Source organism: Pinus tabuliformis, chromosome J, assembly GCF_031772625.1.
Source record: "Pinus tabuliformis cultivar Carrire ecotype Pingquan chromosome J, CPIR1, whole genome shotgun sequence".
Taxonomy (NCBI): Eukaryota; Viridiplantae; Streptophyta; class Pinopsida; order Pinales; family Pinaceae; genus Pinus; species Pinus tabuliformis.
The window spans coordinates 73,367,163-73,392,938 of record NC_142295.1 but is presented as its reverse complement, the minus strand read 5'-3'; the positions used below and the strand labels follow the sequence as shown (position 1 = coordinate 73,392,938).

Sequence of the window (25,776 nt, the reverse complement as noted above, 5' to 3'; positions counted from 1 at the left end):
TCCATCCACCATCTCGGCAAGCATACATGTCTCAGTCTTGACTGCCACTGCAAGATGCCTCTGCTCTCCATGTGGTATGAATGCTCTCATACACTGCTCATAAATCCAACGAGTCCATGGCCTTGTTGTACGAAAGTGTACACCATCTCCATTGGCGTATAATTGAAATGTCTCCATGTCACATCAGCGAATTCATCCGCACAACATCTCTGCCTTGGCACTCCTCATTGGATGCCCATAAGTGACATCTCTACAAGTGCCCCTGCATTAATGTCCCTGCAAGAAGCCTGCCAAGCTCCATCTATCCAACTCGATGTCCACGACTCAAGTTGTCCATGTTGTCCAACAAAGTAGACCCATCACAACATTGGTCATCTCATACTAGTCCTTAATCCAGTTTAGTGCACTCGGTCACTTAAAAGGAGAAAATTAAATTGATTGCCAAAGAGATTGCAGCCTCAAATAACAAACACTCGAATTAAATTGATTGCCAAAGAGATTGCAGCCTCAAATAACAAACACTCGAAGCTGCTCTGGTTTCCTCTGGTTTCAATAACAAACCCTCGAAGCTGCTCTGGTTCTTTAGCACGGCCTGGACTAGACTTCTTAACAGAGTATCTTATGAAACCTCTCGTGTGCTGCAGGAGTCTTTACGTTGCCGCGTCCAATTTCCTTAAAGAATTAAAATGGAAAAAAGAAGAAGCTGATCAATAGTTGCACTGCTACTGCCGCTGTTACGGATCATTGCCATTGTAATGCAATACTCTCGTTGCTCAAATAACGGTAACAGGTTAGACAAGCAGACGTAGACGCAAAAAATCACTGCGGACCGCCTCAACCCTCATACCTTCGCTCCATTCCATTGCCATCACCGCCGCGGTCTGTGTCGTTAATCTTTGAAGGTCAAAGGTCAATTCTATACTTACTAAAGCCTATACATCAATTATTAGGCATTCTATGTTCTTTTGTAACAAAAAATTGATATGGCATTATGTCTCTTTATAATATAATATTAATATATGATATAAGTTATTCTTCACATTTTCACATTGTTGCCAGAGATTTTTTTTCCCAACTTAAATTTCTCAAAATTTTGTAAAAGAACTTTGCAAGCATATTTGCAGATTTGACTTTCTTTGGATAATTTCATTCCAACAGTACAAACTCAAAAGAGAGTAAAACATTATATTTAAAAGATGTAAGTTCCATTCAAAAGTATGGCCAACTCATAGATTTTTTAGATGGTATAAATATTTGTCCAGAGTTGATAAAAGTTTCCAGAAGCATTTCATAGGTCCTAAGTTTAAGTTTCCAAATGCATTTTAGAAGTCCAAGCTTAACAATTTTCTTCTGTCAAATTACATTTTTCATTCGCAACTACAAATTCATTCAGGACTTCCCAAACAAAATATTCTACTTCTTTCTGCATTCTTTAGAGATATGAAAATCAAACTGTGCGCCACTCCCATCTTGTCTGCAACTTTAGCATGATGTGCGAATCCTTGATCCTTATATTTTGCAACTTATCTATATTTTGATATGACAAGACTAGATATAATTTTATATGTTTTATCACACATTCAAATTTCGACCTTTCTGGAAAAAATTACAAGAAAGAAAAAGAAGATGAATCAGAGCGGAGAGCAGTAGGTTGATTTTTAGTTTTCTCATTTCCAAACCATTTACAAGTTGAATGAATAATGACATAAACCATAAAGATAATGGATGACAGTATTCTTCAGTTACAATCTGAACAGTATAAATACATTTTATTCATGGCGGGATACATAATTGCTTCAATCATGATCAAAGTGATAGATAAGTTAGTACCATTTCATGAGAAATCAACAAATATTTCGTGCATGCAAGCTTGAATCTCAGTCAATACAATACAATTGAAAGCTATTTTTCATATCGATCATCGATGCATGAGGAACAATCTTACCTTCCACAAAAAAAAACCTGTAAGGTTTATTTTCAAAAAACCCTTACACTTAAAAGATACGAGAAATCTATACATTATGAGCGCAAAACTTGGCGTCGATATTCCCCTAGAGCCCATATGGGAAAGATATTCCGATACGCAGAATAAGAGATCATACAGTTCCTGTTGAAAACCCCCGTGATCTCCTGCAAGTAAAGAAACAATAAAATTAAGGGCGGCATTAATAAATACTTTTAACATCGACAGTTAAATAACGATGAAATATATTCAAACCCAACAATAAAGAAATTGTGGGCGTACCAAAACTTTAATCTGTACAATCCTATAGAATATAGGGAATGTGCTTATAACTTCCTCTCGGATGTGAAAAACTAACTGACATTGAAGTAGCTATACAGCGAACTTGTGCTGTATGGGGAGAGTCCTAATTTTTACATTTTTCTCAGCTCAGATGATGATGATGATGATGATGATGATGATGATGATGATGATGATGATGATGATGATGATGATGATGATGATGATGATGATGATGAGTGATTTGAATATTTGAACTTGAAAACACATGTTTTTAAGCATTAAACCCCTCTCAATTTATACCTACCATGTTTGCCGTAAAGCCAAAAATATCAAAGCTCAGCTAAAAAGGGGTGATTCAAGATGCATAAAAGCATAACATTTTAAAAAGTTCACCATCCTTGGCTAACAATGGCACCAGTAATTGTATTATACTTAAGTACTTATCTTTGATTAAACAGCGAAATCACAGAGTCTGAGACAATAGTTAAAAGCTTCACATATCAAACAACATCTAATTAGAGAAAATATTTCTGTCAGCCAACTTCTGGAAAGAGCCATCACTGTAAGATGTTGTCTAAGCACGTCAGATGGTATCTGATGCAGGAGCATTCAGCTCAGAAAAATCATTGTATTTTAGTAGACATAGGGGGTCTTGTGTTTTAAGGAAGTTGGTTTCCTAAGTGTTAAATTAATGTAATTATTTAGGGTTTTGAGTGATTTTAATAAGAATAGAAATTAACTAAGTATTGTGAGGCATATTTGTAACTGTTCTCGAATGTTGGAGAACATGAGAGATTTAGGATAATTAAAAGATTTGGGAATCAGTTGTAAATCTTAGATTAGGAATTGGTTTCATGATTTGAGGAACTAGAGAGGATCCTTAAAGATAAAGAAGAGATTTTAGGATTTTGTTGAGAAGGTTATGGATCTAAACCAGGAATTGGTTATAGAATCCTTTTGTATAAATGTAAGCCTAAAAGGCATAGAAAGGGGTTAGCTAGTTAGGGGTTAGCTAGTTAGAGAGTTAGTAGTTACTTAGTTAGAGGGTTTGATTGTAAGCCTACGAGCAGGTAGGAAAACAGAGGCCACTGATTAGAAAATCAGGCCAGAGAGAGAGACTCTTTATGTAAATATTTATTTATCAATACAGAGAATTCGATTCCTGAATTGTGTAAGTGTGGATTGAGTAATCGAATGATAAATTGTGTGTGAATTAGAGTTTCTGCATAGTATATGTATGCAGGTGGAGTTCGAGCAGAACACAGAGAAGAAGTGAGGATGAAGGATCATGTCGGATCATTGAATCCGATTAAAGGATCAATGTGAAGTTCAGGAGTGATAGTGTTTAAGAGTACGCGGAGTAAGTCCAAGAGGGAGTTGTGTTGCAGAACAACCAAAGACCAGAAACCCTGGAGGAACCGAAACCACAGAAGAACCTTGAGAAACCACGTAAAGGCGAAGAAAGTAAAGGCACGAAGGAATGAAGTAAACGTGCACAGGAACCGTTGGATCAGCTAGATCAACGAACGAGATTGTTTGCGATAAGCGGCCAGGATTAAGTCGCATAGAATGGAGTCAAGAAGATGAGCGACGGAGATTAAGCCACGTGTTGGTAGAAGGACGGAGTGGTTTTTGTAGGCGGAAGTGGTTTTCGCGCGGCCTCAAAACCATAAGCGGTAATTGAAAAACGGACCGATGAAGTTATGAACGATAACTTAATCCAGTTGAAGTCTGGAGGTGATCGGACCGTCCGTTGAAAGGGTGATCGGATGCATATCGCGTGCAAACAAGCATGGGGTTTAATTTGGAAATCGGACCTGATGAGAGTTTATATAGTGGGGTTAAATCTTTGTTGAGTTCTGGTGATCAAGACCATCCATGGGTTGACAGATTGGACGGTAATCGAGCGGAAAAGTGCGCGCAGGTTAATATTCTGATCCCAGCCTAAGCTGCATTAGTATCCCTGCAGCTTTCTTTGATGGTTCGTCTGCAGTGGAAATTTTATTCCGCTCTTTATTTGTGAAGGATAACAGAGATATGTTGTTTTAACTTTTCAACCTTCTACAGCGATCCATGCAGCTGCAAGTTCTTTCCTTAGATAACTCCATTCAATCATTGGACCGCCAACAAAGAGTCACCATAAATCTGCACTAGTGCTACACCCATCTTCGAAACCAAAGTCAGTGGAATGTAAACAACATAAAGCTTCGCCTTTTTTGATCGTATATCCAACCCACCCATGTAAGAGATCCATTACTATTGACTGATGTACAATATTCTCCCCACTCCACTTAGCCCAGGGTTCCCTTGTGAGGCTCCATTAAAAACACTCAAGGCAATGTTTGATCAATCTCCAAGGGGTAAACCATCTTCGCCTTCTTCCTCCTTGTATTCACAAGATGGGTAGAGTAAGAGTATATAATTTTGTAAAAACCCTGAGTTGGAGTAAGCATAGTATCGTGAAAGAGAGCTTTCTTGAGTGGGCCTCATGGTTAAGAGCATGCATTTCCTCCTAAGAAGTCACAGGTTCAAAACCAAAGGGGTAGAGTAAGTATGCCTTCTTAGACTTAGCAGTCAAATTGTTGCATGGAGGTGGCCACTTGTGCCACAAACAAGGGGTCCTCATACACCAATTTGGTGTCTGGCTTGGCCGTGACCTTAAAATTGGATAATAATAATAATATTTCTTGCCAGATTGCCTATAGGGACAAAATGTGGAGAAGATTAACATTTCTCCCTCATCCTTTCATCCTCGCTCCATCTGCCTAGAGCCTCCTCCACCGTTGAACCTTCCCAGTTTCCCTTCCCATCAGTGATAGCCATCATGGACACTCTCCATACCTCTTTCGCAAACCTATAACTAACAAAATGATAATGTATTGATTCTTTGTCTGTCCTCAGTCTTGCATAAGATGCATATCCCCCGGCCTTGCCAACTTCACCTCCACAGATTATACCAAGTGAGTATTCTATTTGCAAGAATCAGCCATAGTAATAGTTTGTTCTTGTACGGGGAATAAGCTTCCAAATCATTTACGACCACCATACTGTTGTCCATCCCCTGATTGTAAACACGCTGCTTTGTAACACAAAGGTAGTGTAGTGACCTCTAGATATACTAGCCCTCCACACTAGTGTCATCGCTATCAGAAATTTGGATAGATCACTGATCAATCTATGCTTGTACCTCTTTTGTTCCATGCCACCCACCATGTAGCCCCAAATCATTGTTATTCTTCTAGCCAATGGTCCACAAACCTTTGTTGTCTCTATTAAACATATCCCCCAATGTCTGGATATTACGATCATGAAAAGACTGTAGTAACGTTGGATTCATCTTGTCCTCATCCTGTCTACACAAGTCATTGCCATTGGATTAATGGTATCCCTTTTGTTTGCTTTTACCAACCCATAAGTAATAAAATCACCTTTTCCAAATCTTGTGAAGAATGTTTTTGTGATGAATGCCAATGATATCCAATATACGTGAGTGGCCTCCAATACTGATTTCAACAAAGTGAGCCTCTCACCCATAGAGAGCCATTTGTTATACCAACTGCCAATTTTCCCTTCCATTTTTTGAACAAGCTAGTCCCAATCCCTCAGTTGATAATCATTTGCCATTAGGTGGAACCCTAGATATTTCATACCGCTACCACTGAATTTTTTTGACGAAAAATTGTACACATGTTTTCATTGAACCTTTGACATACCATGACAAAAGGTGGTAGATATTAGCACATTTAGCTTCACCCCTGTAGTTGCACAAAACAGATTTAATGCCTATTCAATTGCATTAGCCTCTGGAATAGTGCCATTGCCAAACAATAGTATATCCTCCGTATATCCTCCATAAACAATAGATAGGTGACTGACATCTCTAGAGACTCTGACTCCTTTGAAGGACCCTTCAAAAAATAACTTTCTGATATTTCTACAGAGGCCTTCTACTATCAAACAAGAATGATAGAGGGGAGAATGGGAAACCCTGTCTCGCCCCCCGTAGGGCTTGAGGAATCTGCTAGCCAATCCATTTATAAGTGCTAAAAAGAAACTTCTGAATGTCATTATTTCACCCACTAAATAAAATACACCTAAAAAAAAACCTCTGCCTTGCCATATGCCTTGGAGAGCTCAATCTTTACCACAAACGATGGTGACTTTTTTTCTTTGATAGAATGTAAATCTTCCTTGGCTGTGTCAATGGTCTCCATAACCATGATTTTTAGACTCAGAAAACTCGAATTCAGACTCAGATGAGTCAACCAAGTTGACCACAAACCGAGTCAACCAAGTTGACCACAAACCGAGTCAACTTGGCCATTTGCTCTATTTGGGGACCACTTTGGTACCAAACTGGTCCAACTTGGTCGATTTTGCACCTATTTAGCTGAGTTGGTCCTCAACCTCATCGTACTGCAGTTTTGAAGGAAAAGGTATTTATTTATTTATTTATACCTAAACCCTAGACACTTGTACCCTAAACCCTAAAAACAAACTATATAGAGAAACAGGGAACCAACCTATCTTCACCCCCTCCCCCTCCCCATCACACACCTCTCTCATTGAGCATTTGTGAGCATTGGATACTATTGATGAGTTGAATTTTTAGCCAAGTCATAATCTAATTTATTGAACTAAATTTGTCTTTGAGGCACATTGATGGGAGTCATTTGGCAGCGAATGTCCTCAATTGCAAAAGTTTGCAATTCTAGTCTTGATTCAAACTTGTAGTGCTTCTAGGTGTGAGTGCAATTGGTTGGTCTTTGAGTGGATTCACATGAAGGAGAGAAACCATTTGCAACAAAAATAGTTAAAATGGTCTTGTCTTCATGCAGTACAACCTTCGGCCAAGGTGTAAACAGTTGATGAACAAAAGACCTAATACAGATCCCATTGTGTCGGATGATATTGATCCAATTTTAGAATGGATCGAGGAGTCTCACTCAAAAAATGATATTGATGAGTCAGCCTGCATTGGTTTGGGTTTGTTTGGATCCACTAGTAGGAGAAAGCATAGCACCAGGCATGGCACATGCAAACACATGTGCAACTCGTGCTTCTACTTGTACTACTATTGATGTCCCTCAGGATTTCAACAAGTCCAAATGCTCTAAACTAGAGGATGATCTTGCAACTCCTATTGAGGAGCCCATTTCTAGTAGTTGATATGAGGTTGATGATTGATCATGTTGATTGGTGATTTGTAGTAGGTTGATAACTTGTCACATGTGTTTTGGACTCTTGAGGCCATTTAGAGCCTCACTGATTATGTATTTTGTTTTTGATCTATATTGCATTTGGTGCCATTTTGATATTTTCACTTTTACATGGAATACACATGAGCAAACATTGCATATTTTGTCTCTAATGATTTGTAATCTTTAAAATATACTTTTTCAAAAATATTACAATATTTTATGTATTTTAGAGTAAACTAAATCATTAAATTCAAATTGTTTTGAGACATTGTGAAGTCCAAGGTGACCCTCTACTGATTATGAGGCTAAGTCCGAATTTTAAAACATTGGTCTATAAGAGAATGATCCCCCAAAAAACCAAACAATTTTTCTGATATAGACTTGGAGAGGATTGGTTTTCTTCTCCGGCAATGATTTTTGTGATAATCTCAGACATGTAGTTGTACAATGCAATTGGTTAGAAATCATCAAGCGAGTTACAATTGTCCTTCTTAGGGATATTAGCAGTATAAATAGTATTAAAAGCACTAATCACTTTTTTCTCAATTCTAGATTCTTCTACTCTTAAAGATCATTTCCCAATAAGATAAAAAACCATAGGTAAAATTTAATAGGCCACCAATCAAGGTTGGGTTCCTTGCCTTCGCAGAAGGATTTTAGAACATCCAAGAGTTCTTCAAAGCTTATTAGAGCCATAAGATGACTATTTTTCTCTTTAGTAACTATCCTCCAAAAATAGGGAAGATATTGTCATAGCCTCTAGCTCAAAGGATATTCCTTTGTAATGAGACATAGGAACAAATGCAATATCTTTGAAAAGGAGTTACAAATCTATGATTCTATCCTATTACAACTACTTTTAGCAGGGTTGTTGAAGATCCATACAACCTACTAGGATGGCACACACAGGACAAATGCCCACTGTCACCTTGGCCTAAGTCCCCACTCTTTAAGCCCAACTCTTACCAAAATGGTTGTGGGAGGCTTCCCTTGAATTGCTCTAGCCAACTAATACAAGAACAATGCCTTGTAATGGGTTCAAATGGTTGGAGTGGAGGAGTTTATGACATGTTATTGCCTTGTTGGACTGTAAACATTTGTGTAAAAATGAACTAAACCAGCAAAGAAGTACACTCTATCTAACAAGATATAGCATGGGAGTAGTAAAATTTAGTGCATTGAAAATATACTAACTGAAAATATAAATATTTCTATAAATAGAGCCTTGATTAGGGGGATTACTATGTAAAACAACTTGCTGTCCTATTTTTACATGTCTATAATTTCTACAAAATACGCAAAAAACAACAAGATAACCCCTTGAAAAATAACACAAAAGTTCATTAATACTTTTAGACCTTGAATCTATGGGTGGGAGGCTCAAATGTAGAATATTGATCGATTTAGACTACTTCTAAGCCTTGGACCTACAACAAAATTGAATTTCATGCAAGCTCAAAATTCATTGTTGAGATCTTAGGGTCATGTTGTCGCTCAAATTGTACACAAGAATGTGACAATGCTTAGGGCAAGGGCTTTCACTCTAATCCCGACCCTCTCCATTTAAGTTGTCTCCCTATAGTAGGCTAAGGGGTAGTCCCTATGGATGAAATGATGAATTCGGGAGACACAACTGAATGGCCTAGCAACTTGGTCAAAGATAATTGGCAAGTTTAATTATTTAGCACAATTTGATTAGATTTATTGAGATTATCAATTAGAAACCAGTTCCTTAGGAGTCAATTTACTTGCACAATATAGATTAAATTCCAAGTCACCAGATGAACAATTGCTGCTAAGATGAGAAACTACCCTATATGAGATGCAACACCTAAACTAAGTGATATGCAAGCTCTTGGTTAATTTTAGTTAAAATGCCTATTCTAGGTGAATCCTTTCTCTCAACTGTTTTGAAGTTAGTCTCGAATGTAGATTGTAGAGAAGTCCACAGGAAGGAGGCTAAGGCCTCTTTAACGATACCTCCTATGGAATTCTAACCACCCAAGTGCCTTTGCCCATAAAAGAATTGCAAGGTCACCTCTGTGAACGACAAATGAGGGTCTAAACTTCACAAGTTGGGTGAGAAAGGTGTTACTATCTTCTTACAACCAAGCTTGTGCTTGGAGGTATATTTTATAGATGCGCCTCTAATCCTAGAATGATATGCAAGATATGAGTGATAGCTTTAAGTGAGATTATTAAATGACTTTTAAGTACTTCAAGTTAAGTTACTTGAGATTCAATGCTTATGGTATCCAATACAAGCACATAAATGAAGTACTAAGAGAGCAATTACAAGAGCAATCTCAACTAAAGCAATGTGCCAATGAACCAAAAGTGCCTCAAAACCAATTTATCCAATGAATCAATGAGACAAATAACTTCAAATAGGCTATCCAATCATAAGATTTATTAATGAATTAACAATCCCAATGAGACAAGTGCTTTAAACCAATGACAATGAAATGCAAGGAGCACCAAATGGACTTGATATGCAAATTAGAAACCAAATGAGACAATGAGGAATGCACAAAATATATATCAAGCGATCCTATCAATTAGCAATCTCAATGTTCTTTAAATGATAGCAATAAGGAGCAAGAACAATATTATATCACTTTAGCAATTAGACACAATGTCCTTCGATAAGCAAGATGCTCTAAAAGTAATGAGAGAAAGGAGAAGATACACTTATGCAATATCAATAGAACTTTAGAACATTAGCAATCATTCAAGCTTCTTACAACAAGATGCTCAATTAGATGACAATGAGATTACCTTCCTTAGGGCACAACTTCTTTAATATTGCTTTAGATGTTTATATGCAATGCAAATGGAGACAAAAGCAAAATTATGCCAATGATGCAATGCAAGATGCAAAGAGTGACCAGCAAGACAACAATTATATTTCCACAATGATTAGTCCAACCACTTAGAGCAAAACCACTTAAATCACTTTGCCAATGAGAGAAATGATCCTTAAAAGCCTCAAAATGAGTTTCTTGTGAATTTAGGTGTTCCTTTTATCACTGTTATGATTTATATCAGAACTGTAAATGCATATATCAGACCTTAAAATCATATGACAGTCCTCTAAATTCACTTAGAACATAAAAAATGCAATAACCCAAATCTTTCCTATCACTTGAAATTAAATGTATGATGGTTATTGACTTACTTTAAAGTATTTTAGGGTTCTTTTAAGCTGTGTATTCAGAGATTTTACCACTGTTATTAGATGACTTCAGATCTGATCATAAAACAGTGAGGAAAGAGATGAGGTTAGAGAGCAAACCCTTCGCCCTAAGGCTAGTTGACTTCCCAAGGTGCACTAGAATTCTTCCAAACACCTGAAACCCAAATATTAGCCTTGACAAATAATGGATCAACCCTCTTGTAACTAAAACTAGGGCTTTTAGGGCTAAATGATGGACTAATGAAATCTCAAGCCCTTGAACCCTCAATGACAAGTTTGCAAAACCAAATGTTAGCTTGGAATATCAATGTATAAATGGCAAAAATGATAAGCAATTGACCTCAAACCCCTGCCCAACTTACCATAAGCCTACAACTACAAATATTAGTACCAAATTCAAGTGCCAAACTCAGAAAATAGCCCAAAAATGACTGCAAAAAGGGGATAAAGGCCTAATAAAGCCAGCGGCTACGGTGAGAAGGCTCCCTAGGCCTGCGGCCTAGGGCTACAAGCCTACCAAGGCTTGTGGCCAAGCCCAAAAGGGCTGTGGCTGCCCCCAAAAGGCCTCTAAGGCTTGCGGCTAAGCCCTAAAGGGCTGCCACTAGGGGTTTCAAGCCCTAAGAGGGCTGCGACTACCAAAAATAAGCCCCAAAGGGGTTGCGGCTTGCCCAAGAGAGGCCAAGAAGGCCTGCAGCTAGGCCTTAGAGGCTGCTGCTAGGGTAGAAGGAGCCCACAAGGGCTGCGACCTAGGAAAAAATGCCTTACAAGGCCTGCGGCCAGGCCAAATAGGCCACAACACCCCTGCAACAACAAGTTTACCTCAATAAAAACACCTCCAAAGGCTAATGACTTCCTTCTTCAGCTGGACGTTGAGCAAATGTGACTTGGGAAGGCTAGATCTTACCCTCTAGGGCCTAGATCAACCTTTTTCTCTTGAATGAATAGCCCATAAATTAATTTCTGCTTCAAACCCTTGAGCTATCACCTGCACAAATGAAATAGAGAAGACCCAAGAACCCAATATATACAAAATTTGAAATAAAACCCCAAAACCCCCATACTATACAAAAATAAAAAATTTAGTACTAAAATACAAGGGTTAGTGGAAAAATAATTTACAACTATTTACAATAGTTACAAAATAAAATTTTCTCTCATTAGCATATTAAACTTTATGGCACAAGTAAATAAATTTGCAAATAGTGAGAAAATAATTTTTTAATTTTTTGCAAAGCCCTCCTGCATAAGATTTTCATTAGATTAAGACTTGGAGCCAAACATGGGTGTGATCCCCTCATGGTTTGTGAACTGAAGGCCAAGGGCTGGAACAAACTATAGCTCTTTATTTCTTATGATTTGCTTCCATGGTGTTTAGCTCCTCAACATGCTTTTCTTCTATAGCTAACAACTTGGTGTGCATGGATCTCATTTCCTTAGAGTAATTCTATTGATTGAGTTCTATTGTTTTCATCAATTGTGCTTGACTGAATTACATGCCTTTAAGCATTTGAGTTAATTCCTTGATAAGATGCTTATCATTTTCTTTTTCATCATTAATACCAATTTGATCATTTGTCCTTGCCTTTCCACTATCAATGATTCTTCTTGCAACGATACAAGTGGATTCATCATGAAAATTCTCACAAGGTATGCAATATGGCAAAGATTGATGCGGTGCATTCCTTGAAATCCTTCTACGATAGTTAGGTCTTTCACATGATAACTTTCATCTTTGTTTACATTGTAATTGGTACAAGGTGAATCCCTTTGATCTTCATATATATTTTTAAAAGCATTAACGATGGCTTGTAGAGAATCAAAAGAATTGTTAGGAAAATCATAAAACCAATTCTTAGCATCACCTTCCAAGGAAAGGACAAAAAGTTGCATCTTGATGTCTTCATGCTTATATCATGCAAAGCCACAACACTTTTCCATACAAAGAGTAAACTTCATGACATGATTTCTAGTAGTGATTGCATTATTTTTTTTTTTAACCACATGGTGAATCGATAACTGCCAGGCCTAATCTATGGGAGACCCAGGATCAAACCTCATAGCTGCCACTATAACACCAAGAGCATAACCAACCGCCTGCAAGTCGGGTATACTAAGTTCCTATGATTTTAGCAAGAGCAGACTCACGGGAAAGGGGAATCCGCCCCTCTAGCTGCCACCACAGCAGGTCATTGTACTCAATAAGATTTGAACTTCGGTCTCCCCGGGCTTCACCCATGTGACTTACCGTCAAACCACACATCACTGTACTAAATGTAGTGGGCTTGGCCCGGTTTGGTTAACTACTCGCACGACGAGCTACAACCTTGCACAGGATCAAACACAAGACCGGTCCATCATGACGAGGCTGACTTTACCACTACGCCGCCTCCACGACCTTAAAGGTAGTGGGCTTGGCCCGGTTCGGTTAACTACTCGCACGACGAGCTACGACCTTGCTCGGGATCGAACACAAAACTGGTCCGTCATGACGAGGCCGACTTTACCACTACGCCGCCTCCACGACCTTAAAAGGTAGTGGGCTTGGCCCGGTTCGGTTAACTACTCGCACAATGAGCTACGACCTTGCTCAGGATCGAACACAAGACCGGTCTGTCATGACGAGGCCGACTTTACCACTACGCTGCCTCCTGATTGCATTATTACCTGTGAAAGAAGGTAAATTATTAATGCCATTTTCCGGAATATCACGAGGATAGCCTTGGATGTTATTAAAACGACAAGGGGTGAACAAGTCATTCATGATGACCTACTCGAGGGCAAAAGGAGCTAATGGAAGTCAGAGAGAGATCCTAGTTCAAGAAAAACAAGAAGTCTACAAGAAGCAAGCTTTTAGCAGAAATTATTGCAAAAAATGAAAGAAATGGAGTCGCCACTTGAACATGAATCTAACTCTAAAATCCAAAAGGCAAAAACCAAAAAGTTAGTCAAGAATCAGGGTCAGAAAAACACTGTGATGATGTCGGATTAATGAAAAGATGTAGATGAGATAGAAAGATATCGTGAAAACCAAGGACCAAAAGATTGTCGTCGACAATGGCACTAGAAAATATTGTTGCTCAAATTGTACATGAGAATGCGACAATGCTCAGAGTAGGGGCTGTCACTCTGATTCCAACCCTCTCCATTTAAGTTGTCACTCTATAGCAGGCTAAGGGGGGTAGTCCCTATGGATGAAATGGTGAATTCAAGCGACACAATTGAATGACCTAGCAACTTGGTCAAAGATAATTGGCAAGTTTAATTATTTAGCACAATTTGATTAGATTTATTGAGATTATCAATTAGAGACCAGTTCCTTAAGAGTCAATTTACTTGCACAATATAGATTATATTCCAAGTTCCCGAATGAATAGTTGCTGCTAGGATGAGAAACTATCCTATATGAGATGCAACACCTAAACTAAGTGAGATGCAAGCTCTTGGTTAATTTTAGTTAGAATGCCTATTCTAGGTGAATCATTTCTCTCAATTATTTTGAAGTTAGTCTTGAATGTAGGTTGTAGAGAAAAGTCCACAGGAAGGAGGCTAAGGCCTCATTAACGATACTGTGAAAATTTCAAAACTCAAATCCTATTGTAGCAACAAGAATTTATTTTTCTAATTGTTAATTATTTTAACAATTTATCTGCTATGGCAAATATCAAATAAATCAAACTGCAACCTTCACAAATAAAACTACAGAAATAATAGCGCTGGAAACTGAGAAAATTTTAGCCCACACAATAAAAATGACACCATTACGGAAAAACCCAACTTGGGAAAACCGGTGCAACAACTGAGGGTTTTTATTACTATGCAATAGTGAAATTTTGAGTACAATCTATGGATGCCCAACTGGAAATCCAAAAAACAAGAAAATCTGGCCAAAATTATTTAAGGGAATTTCCCTTCTTCCACAAGCAACCTCAACACAACTTCCCTTTAGAAAATTCTTCCTCCTGGACTCTCTGCATCAGCCTCTACGCAATGCTTGAACAGACCCTTGGACGTCTAAGCCCAGAACTTCCTCTGATGAAGTCGTTCTTCCTATCTCTGCTGAGGAAACTGATTCTCTGACCCTCTAGAAGACTTTCCCGGCCTCTGGAAGCTGAATCGATTTTTCCTCCAGCCAAATCGAATTGCTTTTCTGAAGCAACTGCGCAGTCCTCTGTGCTGCCTCACTAGGAATAACTTGGCCTCCTTGCTACTGCCTCTCTGGATCTGGAAAACTTCCTCTGGATCACTGTCTCTGCTACCTCACTGAAGCTTGAACTCTCCAACAACTGACTGCTACTACTTTGGAAAATCAAATTCTCCATGACACTAGTGTATTCTCCATCACCACATCGATCCCTTTTTATATTTTCGTGTTGGGACTTCAACAACCAAGCTTAAATCTTAAACGATGGCTCAGATCATCTCTGGATCGATCCGTGTGATTTTCTAGAGAATTCTCACCTTCACTTAATTAATTCTGATTAATTAACCAATTTTCTTATGTTTAGACTTAGGAAACATTAAAAAAATAGGTTCATAATCTAATTAAATCATTTCAAGGTGGAATTTCCAAAAACGATTTCCGGGTTTTGGAGATCTCATGCATTCTACCCTCTCCACCAAACATTCGTGGCTAGAACACATCCGATGCTACAGAAACTAACACTCCCTCTTAGCGAGGATTGTGTTCTCTCTAGTGCTGCACATCCTGCCACAACACCCTGTTTCTGTATCACCACCTGTCACATTGCTGATGTCTGGCCATACTACCCACCAACCACTGCGCAACTTTGATGCTACATCTGTGTTGCTGCTGACACTACTATACTGCTGCCAACTTTGCATCTGCATTGCAACTCCCTCTCATTTGTTGTTGTTGCAACTGAGAAGCATCCAAAATACTGAATCATCTGTGTTCAGTATGATGCATTCATCTCCTGAGTCCTGACTGCTACCAGCCTCTGCACTGTCACTGAAGAATTTGTGTCGCTGTTAACTCTGCACTGAGCCATCTGCTTTGCTGTCAACATTGCACTGTGCTCTGTGAAATTTTTTGAATCTACACATCAGAAATCCTACTGCAATCACTGATTTATCATCTCCTACTTGTTTTTACATTCAACAAGTTATTTAATTATTTATATAGCGATGAAAACACTATTTCAGACTACACATACATACAGATCATGAACTGAAATAGAACGAAACAAATACACAAGGGACACCATTATTTTTGGACAATCGTCCCCGAAAAAACCCAATTCGGGAAAACCGTTGCAGCATATAGAGGGTTTGTATTATTAAGCAGATTTCTGAATACAACTAGGGTGCCAAATCCGGCTCACCCAACAGAGAATAAACCCGGCAGAAGTACCTCTATCTAGAGATAGATGAACAAACCCCACAGGTGACTGCGTTGTTCCCAGTGCTGGGTAGTGATGGCTGCTCCAAGATTTGCGCTAGAACTGTGTCACCTCCTCTAGGAGCTGTGTCACTGAGACCCCTTAGCCTTCACTGCGTTAAAGCTCTCCCTCTGCGTCATTGCGTCACTGCGTCATAGCTTTCCCTCTGCATCAGTACATCACTGAGAGTTCTTAGCCTCCACTGCGTCACTACGTCAGAGCTCTCCCTCTGCGCTGTCTCTCTTAGTGCTTCTCTGCCTCTCTGCTATGTATTCTCGGCTTTGGATCACTTGTTTGATTTTCTCAGCAAACCACGCCCCAAAAAAATCAAACTAATTGAGCTCTCAAGTGTATTTCCAACTGACCCTCAAGCCTCCTCTTATACTTTTCTTGTTGATGAATCAACGACTAAGATTAAGTCCCTAATCAACGGCTAAGATTAAAACAGACTTGATCCTCGTCACTTAGAAGTTTCTCACTCATATTCTTATTAATACCCATTAATATTTTTATTTTCCTAAGTTTAGACTTAGGAATCCATTAAAAATATTAATTATTTTAATAACTCCTCATTCGGGTGGAATTTCTCCAAACTATTTCTGGGTTTTGGAGATCTCATGTGTTCTATCCCCTCCACAAAATTTCAGAGCTAGAGCACATCCGATGCTACCCAAAATAAATATTCCCTCTTAGCGCGGAATGTGCTCTAGTAACACTTCTCAACAGAAGTATTGGGTATTTCCTAAGTTTAGACTTAGGGTCCCATTAAAAATAATTAATTATTTTAATAAAACTATTTCCGGGTGGAATTTCCCAAAACGATTTTTGGGTATTGGAGAATGCATGTATCTAAGACTTCTAGCAAATTTTGAGGCCTAGAGCACATCCGATGCTACCCCAAATCAACAATAACTTGTAGCTCAATACACTTCAAATGATAAATTATTAGATCAATAGAAGTTCGATTCAAAAAAATCCTCTATAGATCTAGAGATACCTGCTAGATTTCGCTAGGTTCAATGTGTTTCCTCTAGCCCAACACCTATGCAAAATACCTGTACCAAAATATGTTCCTACTACCATCAATTGAAATAATAATCAACGTTATATGTTTCAAAACATATCAAATCAATAACCAACACATACCCCAAAGAATTTTTATTGAGTGAAAAGTAATTCCAATAGAGCCCTGCTCAGTACATTAGGTAATCATTACATCATCCAAAGGTTTTCAATGAGAACCTCCTAAAAAGAGGAGCTTATTAGCTTCCTTACATAGAAAGTGAGAGAAGAAAACCCCTCCAAGTGGAAAATAACAACTAGTTGGCTTGATCCTCATCAAAATAATTTCATCCATCGATATTCAATTGAAATAACTTGATCTCCACGTTGATTGGATTTTTATTTATTTTTGAGGAAAAAATTGAATTTCTCTTAAAACTCCTGTTTTATTAATCCAATAAATAATATTTTGGATTAATGTCCTCAAGAAATTCACGTTGACTTAACCACAGGGTCCAAGGGGTTAATTCTCTTAAAAAATCCATTTTTCCCTTAGTGAAAGACCTCCAAAATTCAATTCTTTTTTGACCCACGAATTTTTGATGATTTTCCACTTGGAAAGAATTTAATTTCTCTGAAATTGTTTTTTGACTCACAAATAATTAATTTTATTTTTTATTTTTTGCCAAAAAAATTAATTAAAAGACTCAAGATAGGATTAATTATTTTTTCCACCCTCAAATACTTTAGCCATGGTGTTTAAATATGAGTAACTATGCACTAAAATATTTTTTTACAAGATATTACAATTTAAATCATCCCTTAAAAGGGGAAATACACATTTGACATAGACCCTTAAGACACTACCCAATTTTGCGACAAGACACATGATCTAGTATGAAAAATACCGAGACTCGATAAACACTAGGACTCACCTAAGACTTTGTCAAAGAAGTATACCCTAGCTTTGGGGTATATCTAGGAGAAAAGCTCTGTCGATTATCTATGTTTACAGACACACATAATTCTGGGAGGTTCAAAAACTCCCTAGGATGAAACCCTTTGAGAAGAATCATAGGCTTACCTAGGTGTTGTTACATGGCTTAATAGTGATACTCGAATCATTTACAATATAAAAGAAGAAATTGGGTTTACAATGATAAAACTGGAAGTTGAATGATGATCATGATCTTCGAAAAAAATCCCACTGCTTTGTACCGTGCTTCTTAGGTTGTTGACACATGTGTGGTCAACAAGTCAAAACCCCCTCAGTGCAAAACCCAGAAAATTATTTGAGCTAATAAATCAAGCTTTAAGGGGCTGAAATAAGAAAATTTAAGCTACAAATTAAGGATATAAACCGTTAAAACAAATCTGACCTAAAAAGAGGTGAAATTGAATACTTGAAAAAAATAGCACCTTGTTGAGTGAAAATTCTACAGAAAATGAGTTACTACAATGATTCCTTACTATAAATATGCAAACTAAAACTAAATACACCCATGAAAGATATGGAAATTGCGCTCAAAATCATATGTATTTTTCCTTGGTCTAGATATAGAAATTATTCTTTTTACCCAAGGATCATTGGCTATAAAATATAAGAATTTACAACAGGATAGTAGAAAAAATAGAAAAGGAAAAAGTATTTTTTAAATTTTTAGATAAATTCGCTGAGACGTAAGGCTTACCTTGGCCTTTCAACATACCAATTTGAAAATTGCAATCACAACCCTTTGTCAAATTTTCTTTTGAGACTAGAGATGAGTGAGGAGTTGTTGGTGAAGCTATCCCACTCTCTCAGTCTTGAACAACCTGCAAGGAAATCAATCTCACTAGGAGGATCTGCTCACTCAAGATGACACAACTACAATAGCAAGAATAATACAATCAGCCCACAATCAGGTTTGAGATTCTCCCTAGAGGGATTGTCCAACACTTGGAAAGTATATTTTTGATACTAGCTAAGGGTGAGGTGAAGGCTTGGGCATTGATCACCCTACCATGTGACGACTTGTCCCTCAAAGGATTGTTATAGTAGTCTTGTGATGATAGAAATATACTTGTAGATTATTTCTATAAATGCAATATTATAGGCAAAAATTGTAACGTCCTTTTTTTTGGTGTTCCTCGTGGCATGGTTAGGCTGGACTTTCAAAGCTGGGGCAAGCAGGTCACAGGTGCAGATTTGCTTCATTAGCGGGCCTAGGGGCTTCTGGAGGTGCTTCATGGGTTTTTGAGGAGGTCTGATAACATTCGCTTGGTTTATTCCATCATCCGCATAGTTTGCCTTTCGTTCCGTTGCATTCCGACAACTTTCAAAAAATAGCATTATTATGGGGCCTAACTTAATTAATTATGCTCGAGGTGGCATTCCAAGAAGATTATTTGATGGAACACCTCAGTGTAATAGCTCGTTGGAACTGGAACGAGAAGATCTACAAGATGGGATGCTGAGAAGTGACTTCTAGTGGCCGGAGAGAGTATGGTGGGCAATTTACCATTTTCCTTAATTAAAAATGACTTTAATTAGTCATTTAATTAAGGAAAAATAATTAATTGGAGGAAAAGACCCAAAAGTGACTTAAGTGAAATAAAATAAAATTAAAAAGTCACTTAAGATAAAGTCAATGGAGGAGCTTCTAGAATAATAATAAAATAATAAAATAAGATGTTTCTGGAGGCTTGGAGATCTATCCATCAGATTTATAAAAGGGGAAGAGGAGGTCATTTGGAGACATCTTGGATTTGTATTTTCTTTTTCTGGAGAGGTTTGAGAACCCAGTTCTCTACTCCAGCAGTAACCCCGGGACGGAAATCCTCGGGTGATTTAGAGAGATTGCGCAAGCACCCATCTCCCCTTGGTGAATTCATCCAGAATTCACAGGAGAGCTTAGCCGTGACAGTTCAGTTCAGTTTTCGTGCAAGGCTAGGGAAGCATTGGAGGAGATTCTTGAGGAAAATTTTATCTCAGCTATATCAATTGTTTTGACATGTAAAACCCAGTTTATATATTATAAATAAAGCTGAGATTTCCCTTCTGCTCATTATCGTTATTTGCATGTTCTGTGTTGTTAAATTTTACATGGAAATCTTTTGTTTATGAATGGAAATTTTATCTAAAGTATTTTTGAGTTAGAATTTCAAGAAAACTCCAAATTGTTACATTTGGGACATTACAAAAATTAAGAAGAAAGAATATAGAATAATCAACTCAAAATATTTGTGCAAATGGTTTCTTTATTATACTATATTAAATGATCTCACAACAACCTCAAATGAGAGGAGGAGCTAGCAATTTAAAACTATGTTTACTAATGGCTAGTTTCCTCCTTCCATTAAAAAACTATTATTTGACTGACATCCACAAGTTGGAGACTAATTTGATCTCTTTAGAAAATAATATTTTTTACATGAAGTTTTCTCACTAAAGGGGCTCGATTTAATACTCACAACCCAAGGAAACCCAACATTCCAATTGCAAGTGGTTCGGAAGGCGAAGAGATGAAGAATAGGAGTCATTTCAGCCCCAATGTTCCTCTAGAAGACTTCAATGTTCCACTTCACAACTTGATTTGCCTTTGGAAATCATATTAGTTCCTCTTAGAACTTGCACTAGTTCAATTAAACTCTGATACAAACGAAAGTTCGTTATCACAAAAATTCAAAATATTTGGAATATCAAAAATATCCATCATATGATAAATAATATTTATAGAGAAATGTTATGAACATAAATATGTATAAAATAAATATAAATAATAATGATAATAATAATTAATACAATATAATTAATAATTATGAAAGGACATGTCCCAAAGGACATGACTCTTTATGAGTGGGAACTCCTACTTAGGTATATATATGAGGCCCCAATTGTACTCTCATCATCATATTTTTCTACTATCAATTACTTATATACTATTTATATATTGTCCAGATGGATTTCTTTCTATTCTAAACATTTTGAGTCTTTTATGCGATAACGAACTTTGTTTGTACCATTTGGTATAAGAGCCTTGTTGTTTGGTCCAACCATTGGTCACATAAAAATTTTGGGGTCTCCCTATTCTCCAGGTCCTTGTCCACATTTAGGCTTTTGGCCACTCCTATTCTTTTAATTAAGGAAAAATAAGTAAAAAGTAAAATTTCTGAAAAATATTCTAAGGTTATGGAAAATAAACATTCACATATATAAAAAGAGGTTCTGAATTATTGTTAAAGGCTTTTGGCCACTCTTATTCTTTTAATTAAGGAAGAAAAAGTAAAAAGTAAAATTTCTGAAAAATATTCTAAGGTTACGGAAAATAAACATTCACATATATAAAAGAGGTTCTGAATTATTGTTAAAAAATTGTATGTGAAAGTAGATTTTCCAAATATCTTTAAAACTACATGTAAAAAAAAGAAGAGCAGATAAGATAATCTTGATTCTTCATTAATTGGCATTGGTGGTTTACAAGCTCGTGGTTTTGGCCACCCACGGTAATTGCCAATGGCATTTGTAAGTTAAAGAAAACCAAAAGAAATACAAATATCTCTTTATGTGAACGAGTGAATGGCACACTTTATCTTTTTACATGGAGTAAATTATCCAAGGAGTTAAAGGTGTGTAAATGGATATATATTTAAAATGTGAAGGAACTTATATATATAAAGGGAAGTTTTGTCATTAAAAAGGGCATTGGTTGAAGATATATATATATATATATATATATATATATATATATATATATATATATATCAAAGAGGGGTTTTAATCAAAGATCGTAGCCATCATCATCATAACAAATATTGTTTTAGAAAATCATTATCATATTTCGTTAAACATCAGATGCCAATTGAATAAGACCCTTCCATGAAATTGTCAGACCACCGTATTGTTATATTGGAACAATGAAGCCCTCTTTGGCAGAATAAATACACCAGAATATTAGTCATCACAACTTGTTAGTAGATTTGACTGAGGAAATCAAGGTGAACCTATGGCATGTGACTATCTAAAGAAGTTGAGTACAACAAGCACTTGTTCCCCAATGTCTGCAGAGAGGTTGGTTAATCGAAGATAAATTATTACCATCTTGATATTCATTCACATGATCTTTGTCGATTGTTCATTTTGATGGTTCAACCCATTGGTCAGCCTCAACAGGATTATTATGGGCGGATATGCCACCACCATTCCTACCTATTGGTGCGACACTTCAGGGAAATTATTTTCTACTGTCTTGTTAGCCCACATAGAGTCCAAGGGTATTTGTTAACTAGAAATATCAAACCTGTGGGTAAACATTAATCCTAAAGAACATCAACTCAAAGGTTGTGACTAATAATCATGTAACCAATTGGTTAATAGTAAATACAGATTAATTAGGCTCCATTAGCTCATATTGTTAATAAACACTTCATTGTAATAAACCACAAAGAATTTAAATTAAAAGGCATATTGAAGAAGCGAGTCTCTCACACTATGTACATTCACTCATTACAAAGAATAAATAAGTTTCACAATCAAATATCGTTGACATAAATTATCAATAGATCAAAATGGAGTGAATCCAAGGCTCCGGGGAGTGACCCCCCACCCCGAATCTGCTCTCGAAGTGCGCTTTGCTCGGAAGTGCTAGAGGAGCAACCTCGAGAGCGCACACCCAATTCGCTCTTGTTTGGGAATGAATTTCGAGAGCGCGCTCCTCCAAAAAAAATCGCTCCCTCCCCAGTGCCTTCACAATTGTTTAAGATTCTCAACCCTAGCAATGTTGGCAATCAATGGTAATGTTAAATTCTTAAAGTAAAAGTGATATTTCCTTTATCTTTCTAGTTCATCCTTTTACTTAAATTTTTAACATTACTATGAAATGACTCAAGATGTTTGAGAGTGGTTTCAACTTTATTGGATTTCATATGGAAAAATTAGATTTTTAGATATCACTCGAAATCCAACAGACTCAATGGTTTTCAAGATTTCAAGATTTAGGGGATTGCAATGTTTCATATTGATTTTGTCATGCATGAAGGTATGAGATTGGCATTTGATCAAGAGCATGAAGCCCAAAAAGTAACTTGATGTTGGTGTCATTGATGTTGAACTTCATTGATGTTGGTGGTATTGCTTGTTGAACTTCATTGATGTTGGTGGTATTGAACTCCTCTACCATGGCCTTAACTAAAATGTACCCTTCACTCAAAGGAAAATAATTTATTATGCATGATAAGCTTTTTCTACCATATTATAAGGTTGAGGAGATAAAATTGTTACACACTAGCAGCAGGTAACACCCATAGGAGAAATTTTCTCCTAAGATTTGTCTTCAACCGGTAGCCAACAACCACTTGTAGCCATCAAATAGTTTGATGTGCCACCATTATCCACCGCCTGAGCCAACCATTATGTACCCTCGCCCATCTATTATAATTGTATATTTGAAGGTGGGCCTTCCAAACCTGAAGGTATGGCTTTTCATTATGTAATTGGATATTTTTGCATACTTATCATGGACACATCTGGACATGGATAAGTGGGGGGATTTAGTGGAAAGAATGGGCTTGGTCTCTACTCTTGTCCCCTTGTCTAACTTGGTGGTTAATCTTCTATCCTAGAACTGCGGGATCCCATTTATTGGCTACTAGCTTTAGGGGTGGCACTACATGGGAAACCTTGATTTTGGTTGCATGGTCCCACTTCCCAACACCACATACATCACTTCGTTCATTCATTATAACCCCTTTCCACATATTTCCCATCCAGGTCCACAAGGAGTTAGACTCCCCTTCCCCTTATCCACACTTTGGGTCGGGCCTAGAACGATGCCCTAGAGGTTGATGCAACTAAAAAGAAAGTTAAAAGCATAATTTGTCCACTTACAACAGGAAATTTACCATAAAATGCAAAAAAGGTCGGGACATAAAAATTTGGCACATGGAAAAAAGCCAAACATGAGCTCTACCCCTTAGCATTATGGCCATCACCCTAGTTCCTAGGGCCCCTTATGTTAGCCCCATGCATCATTAAGGAACCCATGATTGTCTCAATCCCTTGTGGGCGATGAACTGCCCAACCTTAAGGGGGTATTCACTGATATATCATACACATTATGCTCTCATTCCCCGGAGCCCTGAGTAGTTAAAAGAAAGAAAAATCAATAAAAGGAAAAAGGTATATGAAGAATGGTGAAAAACAAAGGTTGGGGAACTCATGTACCACGACTGCTCCCTCCTACATTTATACATCCATGTGTGGGCTTCCCTCATTATAGATACCCTTGTACCATGGCATTTGGCTTGGAGACTTCACTGTTACCCCACTCCGTTCCATCATTATTTCACATGACACCTACCATTTGACGGATGTACCATGTACCTGTCACTCCCTTAAAGGTTGAAACCATCTAGTAGGGTCCTTTATTAACATCCCTCTTGAGCCTAGGGGCACCTATACATTCTAAAGCCCATTTGGAACGGCATGCCATTATGAAGTGTCCACTTGGATCCCTAATTTGTAAGCTTATTTGCTCAATTGCACTAATGGATTATTGTATTGGAAGGCGAGGAGACGCATTGGATCTTATTTAGGATTGCAGGTGGGTCTACATCTTGGGCTTGGCCTCCCTACATAGGATCCAAGCCCTCCAGGGGGTCATGATGGCACTTGTAGGGTGAGCGTTGAGAGCCATTAATTGCCATGCCATGGATTCTTCAGAACCATCTATTTCTTGTTCATGCCCCAGTCATACAGAGATGATGATGCACTTGGACCACATTTCCCAGTCGACCACATACTTGCACCAGACACTTGGCAGTTGATCCAGGGCCCAAACAGGGTTTTCCCTCACCTAGGGGGACATGGGAGCGCTTGTATCATCATTCTAGCACTTATTGATGGAGCATGGACATGTTAGATCCATGTGACCATTCACTGTGCCCCATAGCCACTTGGGAGCACCATAGATGATTTTCTTGGAAACCAAGGGGCCAACCCCTTGGTCATGATTTTGAGAGCCCTCTTCTTCATTTCGGCACATGAGGGACATATATTGGCCTTCCAATTGCCCTTTGCACCATGATTATATCATTTCAGATTCATTAGGAAGGACTACTTTGTACTTTTGAGCTATTTGGTGGGTTTGTCACCAATTAGATTGTTATTTTGCACATTAAAATTATTTTAAGGGGCTCATTAGGCTAATTATAGTAAATCGAACCCCTTGTAACTCATATAAATAGATGATGAGGCTCATTTGTATCTCGTCATCATTTGGATTTGGATTAATTCTTGTAAAAGAATTCAAACCTGGAATTGATGGATGAAGTTGGAGATTCTTGATGCATTTTGATGTTTGGATTTCGCTATTCTTGTCTTGGAGCTTCTTTACTGCAATTGTGATGGATGGATATATTCACATTCTTTTGTAAGTGCAATTTTGATGTCATTTCATTGTTGTTGCATGTCTAATGTATGGAATATATTGTGATAATCTCATTTTGTGCCCTAATGTAATGTGAAGTTCTTAAAAGCACTAGATTATTGTATTATTGCATGTGTTATTCATTGGAGAATGTGAATGAATGTTCCTAAGGGTTGGTCTAATCTTGCAACCTTGAAACTCCATCATCTCTTGCCAAACAAAGTATAAATTCCTTTGTTGCTGGGTAGTTGCTTCATTAGGGCTAGCGAAAGCTACAATAGGACTCCTCGCAAGAGCGAAGTTCCTTCATTAAGGTTATTCTCGACTC

General features: G+C 37.6%; 1 protein-coding gene across 4 annotated transcripts in view; it reads right to left on the bottom strand.

Annotated features, from left to right (window-relative positions):
* Positions 1–1,742: 1,742 nt before the first annotated feature.
* Positions 1,743–25,776, bottom strand: part of LOC149225573 (cycloartenol synthase-like) — a 529,143-nt gene continuing 505,109 nt past the window's right edge. For all 4 annotated transcript variants that reach the window (XM_089377155.1, XM_089377157.1, XM_089377154.1 and 1 more), the window contains exon 20: positions 1,743–2,130. In XM_089377155.1, coding sequence (XP_089233281.1) covers positions 2,020–2,130 — 111 coding nt within the window. In that variant the 3' untranslated portion in view covers positions 1,743–2,019. The remainder of the gene's footprint in view (positions 2,131–25,776) is intronic.